The sequence below is a fragment of the Colobus angolensis genome, unplaced genomic scaffold, assembly GCF_000951035.1.
Source record: "Colobus angolensis palliatus isolate OR3802 unplaced genomic scaffold, Cang.pa_1.0 Scaffold28, whole genome shotgun sequence".
Taxonomy (NCBI): Eukaryota; Metazoa; Chordata; class Mammalia; order Primates; family Cercopithecidae; genus Colobus; species Colobus angolensis.
The window spans coordinates 6,926,844-6,938,150 of NW_012116043.1; the positions used below are offsets into that span (position 1 = coordinate 6,926,844).

The window sequence follows — 11,307 nt, forward strand, 5'->3', positions numbered from 1 at the left end:
AAAAAAAAAAAAAAAAAAGAGCTGTGAAGTATATTAAGGCGTATCTCTATACTTAGACTCTTCTAGATTTTCTTTAAAAAAACAAACTTCCCCTCTCATCGGTGTAACTAGTTGAGTTACTGGAAAAATAAACTTATCCTGATGTAAGCACCAGAGATGGAAAACTAGTCTGTGCCACAAAATAGATGACAGTTGACATGCCTCAAGATGCTTAAACTTGGTTGGAGGGTCTGGTCTCGAGACAAGGGAAGTTGCAATTCTAGCTATTGTTCTGGCCAAATTCCATCCTGGAAAATTTATTGGGTGCTCAAGGCAGTCCCTTGCCTTTCCCTTCTCCACCCCGTCCTCACTACCTGAGGCAACACCTTAAACTCTTGAATTCTTTCTTCCAGTGTTTACCTCCGCGATTTCAAACTAGCAAGCCTAGTGCTCACTTTGGCAGCTCATTTGCTAAAATTGGAACAATACAGAGATGAGCATGGCCCCTGCACAAGGATGACATGCAAACGCGTGAAGTGTTCCATGTTTTTAATTAAAAACAAAATGAAAAAATACCAAGCCTATACTGCAATTTCTTTTTTTCTTCCCATGTGGATATTATGTATGTATTGACTTGCTATTAGATAACAGGATTTATTACTGTTGTGCCCTTCCCTCCCACCCCCCACCCCCGTTTTTCTCCCTCCATCTTTTCCAACTTTTGCTTGTCACTATTCTTTCACTTATTATGACCATGTTAAGTGCTGGGCACTGTTGAGCCAAACAGTGTATTGTGAGTACATTTTATTTCTTGCTCAATGTTTTTGTTGTTTAATTGCCTCATTTTGTTTGCTTAGGTTCTATGCAAATGGTACAACAGAATTGAATGCTCTCCCCCCTCCCCACCCCCAACTCATCAGTCTCTTGACCAGTTTTTGTAGGAGACTTGCTTCCTGACTTCTTTTCCTCCCTTTCCGTTTTCTCCTCTGGGACTGGCCGCCCCCGCCTGCTGCACCACTGCCATCCTGGACTCCTTTGGTCTCTGTCTTGTCCTAGGTACCTTCCTTCCTTGATCTCATATCTTCTTTCTTGGTTTACTATCATGTTTGCTGAGAGACATTTTCTAGACCCTGTGTGTCTGGATTTGTTTTTATTATACCCTCCCATTTAGTTGCTAGTTCTGCTGGATATAGAACCCTAATCTGGGAGCCTGCTGCTACAGTAAGTAGGAGGTTTTGCTCCACCATCTTCTGCCTTCCAGAGGCAGGGTCCAAAACTATTTGATTCTTCATCTGTCAGTGAATCTATTTTCTCTCCTTGTCAGTTAATAGAAAGTTGTCTCTAGTTGTCTGCACTTTTCGATGACAAACTTCGGTTTGAGTCCATTTCACCTACCATGCTGAACACTCACAGAAGCCCTTCAGTCTGGACGTCTATGTTCTTCCGTTGTAGAAAAACTTCTTGAATTCTTTCTTAACTTCCTCCCCTTCTGTTTTCCTCTTTCTGGACTAGTCCTCTGATTCCTGTCTTCCCTCCTCATTTCCATGTCAATGTCTTTTTGCTGTATTTTCTGTGAGTTTTCCCTTACTTTATCATACAACTTTTTTTTTTTTGAGACGGAGTCTCACTCTGTCACCCAGGCTGGAGTGCGGTGGCGCAATCTCAGCTCACTGCAAGCTCCGCCTCCCGGGTTCACGCCATTCTCCTGCCTCAGCCTCCCGAGTAGCTGGGACTACAGGCGCCCGCCACCACGCCCGGCTAATTTTTTGAATTTTTTAATAGAAACAGGGTTTCACCGTGTTAGCCAGGATGGTCTCGATGTCCTGACCTTGTGATCCCCCTGCCTCGGCCTCCCAAAGTGCTGGGATTACAGGTGTGAGCCACCGCGCCTGACTACAGCTTATATACTGAGTTTTTCATTTCTGCTGTTGTGCAGTTGAACCATATGAAACTGCTGTTTTTATACATCAAAAATAGTCAAATGTTGGCATTTTCATATGGTTCAACCTATATGTTTAGTTTTCAAGCTGTATTCTCTGAACGTTTTGTGGAATGGCCTGTTCTTGTTTTTTGGAGCCAGATACTTTCCTACCTGAGGATATGAATGATTGTTTTATTTTCTTCTCTCTGTGTTGACTGTTCCTTTCAAATGCTGTCAGTGGCCTTCGGCAGAGGCTCTCAGCTTGAGTGCTGATGCTTGCTTGTCCCTCCACTCAAGGGTGATCAGAGTGGCACGCTGTTGGAGCTTGTCTGCTATGGACGACACTTACAGTGTGGTCTCTGTGGGTCTTTTCTTTGGCGAAACCTGGACATCGTATCTTTCGAACTTCTTCTTAAGCTAGTCAAGATTGCCAAAAAGACTCTCCTTGATCTCCTAAGGGTATAGGCTGGACTGCTGTTGGTATGGCCAAGTATGGGGCTTGATAGGGGAAGGAGGTTCTCAACAGTCAGCAGGTAAATTTTCCCTTAGCCCCACTTTTGAGTGGGCACCCCTACTTTCTGTGCCCACTGGAACCCAGCCCATCAGAGACTAAAACCCCAGTCTTCTGCTGGGGAAGGAATCCAGACATCTTACTACTCCTTGAATAGATTTCAACCAGTGCTTCTGTTACTAACACCATCTTTAGCCCCACTTCCAGTGTACCTGTCACTTTCAATGCAAGAGGAATTTCTGAGAAATCACCACTAAACACCTTAGAGGTGTTCCATAGAATAATTATTCTTTTCTGCTTTCCCGTCAGCCACTTTAGGGTTAAGCTTTCTCAAGTCTCCTAAATTGTTACCTCTTCTTCAACTTCCAAAATTAGAAAAATAATTATGTTGTAGTAAAATAATACGTAATATAAAATAGACCACTTTAGCCATTTTTGGGCACATAATTCAGTGGCATTAAGTACATTCACAGTGTTGTGCAACTGTCACCAACATCCATCTCCAGACTTTTTTTGTTTTAGAGACAGGGTCTCGCTATGTTGCCCAGGCTGGTCTCAAACCCCTGGGCTCAAGCAGTCCTCCTGCCCCAGCCTCCCAAAATGTTAGAATTACAGGCATGAGCCACTGCACCTGGCCTTTTTTATTTTTTTTCCCCCTTTGTTGGCTGTGATTTTGGTGTCATATCAATCTTTGTAAAGTCTAATGTCATGAAAATTTTCCCCTATGTTCTCTTTTTCTTTTTTCAAGACGAAGTCTTGCTCTGTCGCCCAGACTTGAGTGCAGTGGTGTAATGTCAGCTCACTGCAGCTTCTGCCTCCTAGGTTCATGCGATTCTCATGCCTCAGTCTCCAAGTAGCTGGGACTAACAGGTGTCTGCCCCCACACCTCACTAATTTTTGTATTTTTAGTAGAGACGAGGTTTCACCATATTGGCCAGGCTGGTCTCAAACTCCTGATCTTGTGATCCACCTGCCTCAGTTTCCCAAAGTGCTGAGATTACAGGCATGAGCCACTGCGCACAGCCGGGTCCAGCTTATTCTTTTGCATGTTGAAATCCAATTTTCCAAGCAATATTTATTGAAAAGATTGCCTATTACTTCACTGAATGCTGTTGGCACCCTTTTCAAAAATCACTTTACCATATATTTGAGGGTTTGTTTCTGGGCTCCCGATTCTTTTTTTTTTGGATACAGTCTCACTCTGTTGCCCAGCCTGGAGTGCAGTGCAGTGGCACGATCTTGGCTCACTGCAACCTCCACCCCCCTGGGTTCAAGTGATTCTCCTGCCTCAGCCTCCTTTGTAGCTGGGAGTACAGGTGTGTGCCACCATACCATGTTGGCCAGGCTGGTCTCGAACTCCTGACCTCAGGTGATCCGCCCACCTCAGCCTCCCAAAGTGCTGGGATTACAGGTGTGAGTCACCACACCTGGCTCAGCTCTTGATTCTCTTCCATTGGTCTATATGTCTATCCTTATTCCTGTAATGTGCTTTATTTATGAATGAATGAATGACAGGGGCTTACTCTGTCATCCAGGCTGGAGTGCAGTGTTGTGATCATGTCTCGCTGCAGGCTCCACCTCCCAGGCTCAAGTGATCCTCCCACCTCAACCTCCCATGTAGTTGGGACTAGAGGTACATACCACCATGTTCAGCTAATTTTGGTATTTTTTTTTTATAGAGACAGGCTTTTGCTATGTTGCTCAGGCTGGTCTTGAACTCATAGGCTCAAGTCATCCACCCACCTCAGCCTCCCAAGTGCTGGTCTTACAGGCATGAGCCATCGCGCTTGGCCTGTGTATTTTATTTTATTTGGAGACGGGATCTCACTGTGTTGCTCAGGCTGGAATCATACTCCTGGGCTCAAGTGATTTTCCACCTCAGCTTCAGATTAGCTCAAGTTCTTCAACTTTGTTCTTTTTCTGGATTGTTTGGACAACTTGGAGCCCCATGCATTCACATGAATTTTAGGATATATTTTTCTGTTTCTGCAAAAAACACTACTAGGATTTTAGAGCAATGTCATTGAGTCTGTAGATTTCTGTGGGTAATGCTGACATCTTAATAGTATTAAGTCTTCCAATCCATGAACATAGGATGACTTTCCATTTATTTATGTCTAATTTAGTTTTTTTCGGCAATGCTTGACAGTCTTCAAAGTACAAGTCTTTCCTTGGTTAAATTTATTCCTGAAGCTAGGCATGGTGGCACACACCTATAGTCCCAGCTGAGGTGGGAGGATCACTTGAGCCCGGGAGTCCTAGACCAGCCTGGGCAAAGTAGTGAGATTCCAGATCTAAAATGTTTAAAGGCCGAGGGAGAACTGATGAGGATGCTAACAAAAGTGATGTTCCTCCACAGGCAGGCTGGCGGGCGGGCAGGCGGGCCCCATGCGCCAGCAGGAAACACGTGTCAGCCTGCCTGTGGAGGGTCCGAGAAACCAGGCTGCAGTGAACTCTGACGCACAGAGGGACCAAAGGAAAGTCTTTTCCTTCTAGCTTCTTTGTTGGAAGGGTCTTTGGGCTCCAGTTTTGGGGAATATTTGAACCACAAGCCAGGAAGAATGCTGGCTGGACATGAATGAGCCTCCAAGGAGGACCCAAATTAGTACCCAAAGACAACTCAGAAAAGGAGCCAGCTGGGCCTCTAGGTCTCACTTCACACTGAGTGCTGCCTTACCACCGACAGGTGACTGCCAGGATGCACCTGAGGCCCCCTCAGTCGTCTGACAGCCGCAGGCCACGGCAGTGTGCCAGCCAGACGGCAGAGTTCTCTGGCATGGGAGCTGCCTGCTCTGGTGCTTGAAGGTGCCAAGGGAGAGGCAGGACTTGGGTCAGTCCCTTCTAGCCAGGAACTAGGCGAACATTGGAGGAGGAAAATACCCCTGAGCTGGTGATGGAGTGGGGACAGCATAGCTGGATCTGAGGAAGGAATGAGACACATTCTGGGGATGAGCTAGACAGTGCTCTGGAAGGCAGATAGGGAGCTGGGAACAGGGTCAAGATGGAAGATTCTGAGGGTGATTTCTTGCTGAAAATGTCTAGCCTGAATCTAAGCACGCCTCTGGGATATCTGCAGTTTATAGGAAAAACAGGAGATAAGAAACAAGCTAAATGACACCTTGAAGATGACAAGTGAGAATGTGGGACATCCTCTAAGAAAACCATCCTGGTCAGACGGGCTCAACACCTATAATCCCAGTGGTTTGGGAGGCTGGGTGGGGAGGATAACTTGAGACCAGGAGTTCGAATCTAACTGGTCAACATGTCATAGTAAATAATGAAAAATGAAAAGTATTTGAAAATAAGCTTATGTTATATTAGTAAAATCCCTATTCTTTATACTTAAAATGAATCAAGTATTGAGTTTTGGGGATCATGAGTTTCCTGAAGGAATTGTATGATAATATTCTACAACTTCCTTCATCATTGGATTTTGCAGTAAGATTATAAAGAGGGTCAGGCATTTGAGGGGGAACTACTTGAGGGATTAATTAGAAGATTAAGGGATACCCTTTGAAAAACTGAGTTATTGCCGGGCACAGTGGCTCACACCTGTAATCCCAGCACTTTGGGAGGCTGAGCCGGGTGGATCACCTGAGTTCAGGAGTTCAAGAGCAGCCTGGCCAACACAGGGAAACCCTGTCTGTACTAAAAATACAAAAAATTAGGCCGGGCGCGGTGGCTCAAGCCTGTAATCCCAGCACTTTGGGAGGCCGAGGCAGGCGGATCACGAAGTCACGAGATCGAGACCATCCTGGCTAACACGGTGAAACCCCGTCTCTACTAAAAATACAAAAAAAAAAAAATAAGCTGGATGTGGTGGCGGGCGCCTGTAGTCCCAGCTACTCTGGAGGCTGAGGTGGGAGAATGGCGTGAATCTGGGAGGCAGAGCTTGCAGTGAGCTGAGATTGCGCCACTGCACTCCAGCCTGGGCGACAGAGCGAGACTCCATCTCAAAAAAAAAAAAAAAAAAATACAAATACAAAAAATTAGCCGGGCGTGGTGGCGGGCGCCTGTAGTCCCAGCTACTCCGGAGGCTGAGGCAGGAGAATGTTGTGAACCCGGGAGGCGAGGTGGAACTTGCAGTGAGCTGAGATCGCCTCACTGCACTCCAGCCTGGGCAACAAGAGCAAAACTCCGTCTCCAAAAAAAATCCAAAACCACGAAAAACTGAGTTGTCTGTTGAAGCATCTGTCTGTCAGCATTGTCATTTTCCCATCTTCAGTCTAAAAGCACGGCCTTCACTTGTGAATGCCTATGTGTATGTGGACAGCTTTCCAGTACCACTGCTCCTCCACATGAATTGGTGAGCATCTGTTTGAAGATTCTGTGCTGATGTGGAGGACACTGTCTGAAAGGACTGGCTGTATAAAGGAAGTCCGTTTGGTGGCTCACGTGGTGCTCTGACTTTACTACTTTACACCACCTCCTCGCCTGCAGGGATTTTGATAACATGTAGATAGCACAGGCTTTGTATGTATGATTGTGGTTTTCCCTTAGTATTTTTATTCCCACTCAGTTTAATAGAGAAATGAAAGTGTTGATACTAAGGATGATTAGCAAAGGTCACAAATGTAATACCATTGAGGCCGGGCACAGTAGCTCAAGCCTGTAATCCCAGTACTTTGGGAGGCCGAGGCAGGCAGATCACATGAGGTCAGGAGTTTGAGGCCAGCTTGGACAACACGGTGGAACACAGTTTCTACTAAAAATGCCAAAAAAAAAAAAAAGTCAGGCATGGTGGTGGGCGCCTGTAATTCCAGCTATTCGGGAGGCTGAGGCAGGAGAATCACTTAAACCTGGGAGGCGGAGGTTGCAGTGAGCCAAGATTGCGCCATTGCACCCCAGCCTGGGTGACAAGAGTGAGACTCTGCCTCCAAAAAAAAAAAGGAAAGAAGAGAAAAGCACAAAGGGTGTGTCTGCAGATGAGGGTGTGATGAAGTCTGAATTCTGCTTTTGCTAGAAGGGCATGTTAGTCTGGTGCCTAGGCTGCTGGAACACGGTGAGTCCTGGGGTTAGGACCAAACAGCTAAACAGCTGTCCCTCGTGCTGTGAATTGCTCCAAAGTACTGGGGCCTGCAAAAGCAAAAATGATCCCAAGATGCCCTTAGCAATGTTCTTTCTGTGACCCAGCAATGCCCCTCTGGGAATTTATCTGAAGGGAAGAGGCAGATAAATGCACAGTAATAGACACAGAGCAGTATTCATCAACAATATATTAGATGAGGAAAGCAAACTACTTAACATGGTGTGTTAGCCTATCATTGTAAAAGCTCATAGAACTACTTACATGAGCATAGGCATGTATAGAGGCCGCTGTGTGATAAATTAGAAGTGATTTTCACATGGTTATTTGAATGCTTTTGAGGCATATATTAACCTTTATACCTGGGGGGTGAAACCATTCCCCATTTGAAGAAGAGAGATTTTAAGCAAATAACATTTTATTTAGTGCAGCACAGCAGGGTTTGGAATGTGTAGAGCTCTGACCTGTCCCCATTGCTGAGTGCCTGGGTCTAGGGGGGCCTTCTGGCTCCTGGCCTTCACACCTCACATTACTTATTCTCTGCAGACTGCAATAAGGTCACTGATCAGTGCCTGTCCTTCTTCAAACGCTGTGGAAATATCTGTCACATTGACCTGAGGTACTGCAAGCAAGTCACCAAGGAAGGTTGTGAGCAGTTCATAGCCGAGATGTCTGTGAGTGTCCAGTTTGGGCAAGTAGAAGAAAAACTCCTGCAAAAACTGAGTTAGTCCAAGGACAAGAATGTAAATACGGGGTGGGCTCTGGGAGGGGAAGAGACTTTACAAAAATGAGGGCTTTTATTTTCCATTTGGAACGTGGGACAACAGACCACAGCGCAATTCCATTTTGCAAGTCTTTCCAAGGGAGAAGCTGTTCAACCACCCATTTGGGGGATGAGTGAGCCGACACTTTCCTTTGGTCTTTCTAAATCGTAACTGCACTGCTTTCTGGACCATTTCTAAGGCGGCCTTTACAAGAAGACATTCCTGTCGGAGAGGAGGGTGGACTTTGGAGAAATTCTCAAACGGAAGCATGAGCTTAGGAGTTTCTGTTAGTGGCAGTGGTGTTTTGGACACTTCATTCCTTGCAACACTGAGGTTCTGGGTGTTGCCGTAAAGCGGACCACACACCACATCTGCTGCCGTCTTGACACTTTTTTTTGTTTGGTTGGTTTTGTTACATCTTACATTATGCAGAACTATTTTTGTACAAATTGTTTAAAAGTTATTTATGCAAGGTTTGAATGCATACCAGTGTTTTTATTGTTTTGAGATTGCCAATTTTCCTGATGTCCTTAAGGTAGGAGAGAATTTAACGTGTACTTCATCGACACAACCCATCTACAAATGTGCCCAGATCTAACAAAGTAGGCTAAGACCTTCCACTTAAAAGCATGTTTAACTGGAAGTTGACAGCCTGCTTTGTACCTCAAGAGTTACATGAGCATGTTGTGGATAAATGTAAATTATAGTTGAAGTAAGATACTCTGCCAAGTTTCCTCTGTAGAGAATTCACTTTTCTCAAATTTTAAAATTTTGACTTCAGCCTTTGCACTCAGGAGGGTCTGCTCCAGCATGAGCTCTTGTACTTACATAGATCTAATTTATACAGTGAGTCAAGATGTAGAATAAATCTCCCACATAGCCTTTCTTTTGCTTTTTTCTCTCCTCTGAAGTGTGAGTTGAGTTCTCATTTAGGTTTGTAACATGGCTATTTCCTAGTTGTAAAGTTCTGCATTTATAAGTGCCATTGTGGTAAGGTGGTGTTTCCTAGACCTTCCCTGATGCGATTTTACCTTTGTTGAATTTGTATAAACAATTGTACAAAAAAAAACCACTCTTGAACTTTGAGGGTTTTTGTTCTAGGCGTGGACTAGAAGTTTAAACCCAGAGTCAGTAAACACTGTTTTGAGGCCCAAACAATGTAATAATTTCTGATTAATCTGATGTACCCTGTGGTGCGTCATTTTTCTTTCTTCTTCAGAAAGAAATCTGTTTATGGCTAATAAAGGTAATGGGAAAGAACTATGCTCTGACAACGGCTGCACGTAGGAATTAGACACAGACTTCTTTAAGGAGAAGAATTGCTCATCTGTCTGTGTGCCTCTTACCACACAGAATTACTTCCATGGCTACTTGCCATTACTGTTACCTTAAAGTTCCCCAGATTTGGGAGACAGTGGGAGCAACTGCAGGAGGCTGCATCCTGTAGAGGTAGCCTTGGGCCATGATGGCTGTAGGAAACACTTGGTCATGAGGTGGCTTCTCCAAGTGGCAGATGTAGAAACCAGTGAGAAGTAATTTTAGATTACAGAATTTTTTTTTTTAAAGAAAGGACCCTGCCGGCAGTGTCATATTCACATACAGAAACAACTGCTGTAGTGAATCTGAAGATGGAGAAGGTAGCCAACCTCCTTCCTCAGTGATGAGAGCAAGCAATGTAAGACATTGTTCCTGTGGAAGAAGCCTTTCCTGCTGATGGCTGAGTTTTCTATTTGTCTCTTTTTTTTTTTTTTTTTTTTTGAGACGGAGTCTCGCTCTGTCGCCCAGGCTGGAGTGCAGTGGCCGGATCTCAGCTAACTGCAAGCTCCGCCTCCCGGGTTCACGCCATTCTCCTGCCTCAGCCTCCCGAGTAGCTGGGACTACAGGCGCCCGCCACCTCGCCCGGCTAGATTTTTGTATTTTTTAGTAGAGACGGGGTCTCACCATGTTCGCCAGGATGGTCTCGATGTCCTGACCTCGTGATCCGCCCATCTCGGCCTCCCAAAGTGCTGGGATTACAGGCTTGAGCCACCGCGCCCGGCCTTGTCTCTTTTATTTTTACCATAGCAAAACAGTTTTAATTAAAATGAGACAAGCCAGGTGAAGTGGATCCAGCACTTTGGGAGGGATTACCTGTGGTCAGGAGTTCAAGACCAGCCTGACCAATATGGTGAAACCCCGTCTCTACTAAAAATACAAAAATTAGCCAGGAGTGGTGGCGGGCACCTGTAGTCCCAGCTACTTGGGAGGCTGAGGCAGGAGAATCACCTGAACCCAGGAAACAGATGTTGCAGTGAGCTGAGATTGCACCATTATACTCCAGCCTGGAGACAGGGAGACTCCATCTCAAAACAAAAAGAGAAAGATCTCATCTAGATACATGTCTCCTGTTAATTTAAATCCACAGACTCTTGATGACTCAATCTAAAGACACTCGAAGCCACTGTACCTAAGGGTTCCTGGAGCACACAGGTCTGCTAGGGAGGGGCTGCCAGGGCTGAGGATCCGAGCCACCACAGGGATGTGCAATACAGGAGAGACACAGTGGATCTCCAGTTTCAGGAGAGGCCACTGTATAGTGCAGTGGCCATAAACTCCCCCCAAGAGTACTGAACAATCCAGTAAGATTGTACTTCAGTACAAATCCACAGTATCTGTACAGACCTTTTTATTATTTTATTTTATTTATTTTGAGATGGAGTCTCGCTCTTGTCCAGGCTGGAGTGCAGTGGTATGATCTCAGCTCACTGCAACCTCTGCCTCCCAGGTTCAAGCAATTCTGCTGCCTCAGCCTCCCGAGTAGCTGGGAATACAGGCACCTGCCACCATGCCCAGTTAATTTTTGTTATTTTTAGTAGAGATGGGGTTTCACCCACCATGTTGGCCAGGCTGGTCTCGAACTCCTGACTTCAGGTGATCTGCTGGTCTCAGCCTCCCAAAGTGCTGGGATTACAGGGGTGAGCCACCATCCCCAGCCCCTTTTATTTATTTATTTTTATATTTTGAGGCAAAGTCTCACTGTCGCCCAGGCTGGAGTGCAGTGGCACAATCTTGGCTCACTGCACGTTCTCCCTCCCGGGTTCACACCATTCTCCTGCCTCAGCCTCCC

General features: G+C 45.5%; 1 protein-coding gene across 4 annotated transcripts in view; it reads left to right on the forward strand.

Annotated features, from left to right (window-relative positions):
* The window catches only part of KDM2B (lysine (K)-specific demethylase 2B), a 161,859-nt gene extending 152,503 nt beyond the window's left edge, over positions 1-9,356 (forward strand). For 3 of the 4 annotated variants that reach the window (XM_011948515.1, XM_011948516.1, XM_011948517.1), the window contains exon 23: positions 7,984-9,356. In XM_011948515.1, coding sequence (XP_011803905.1) covers positions 7,984-8,165 — 182 coding nt within the window. In that variant the 3' untranslated portion in view covers positions 8,166-9,356. The remainder of the gene's footprint in view (positions 1-7,983) is intronic. The other variant, XM_011948519.1, reaches the window with a different exon arrangement.
* The last annotated feature ends 1,951 nt before the right edge of the window (positions 9,357-11,307 follow it).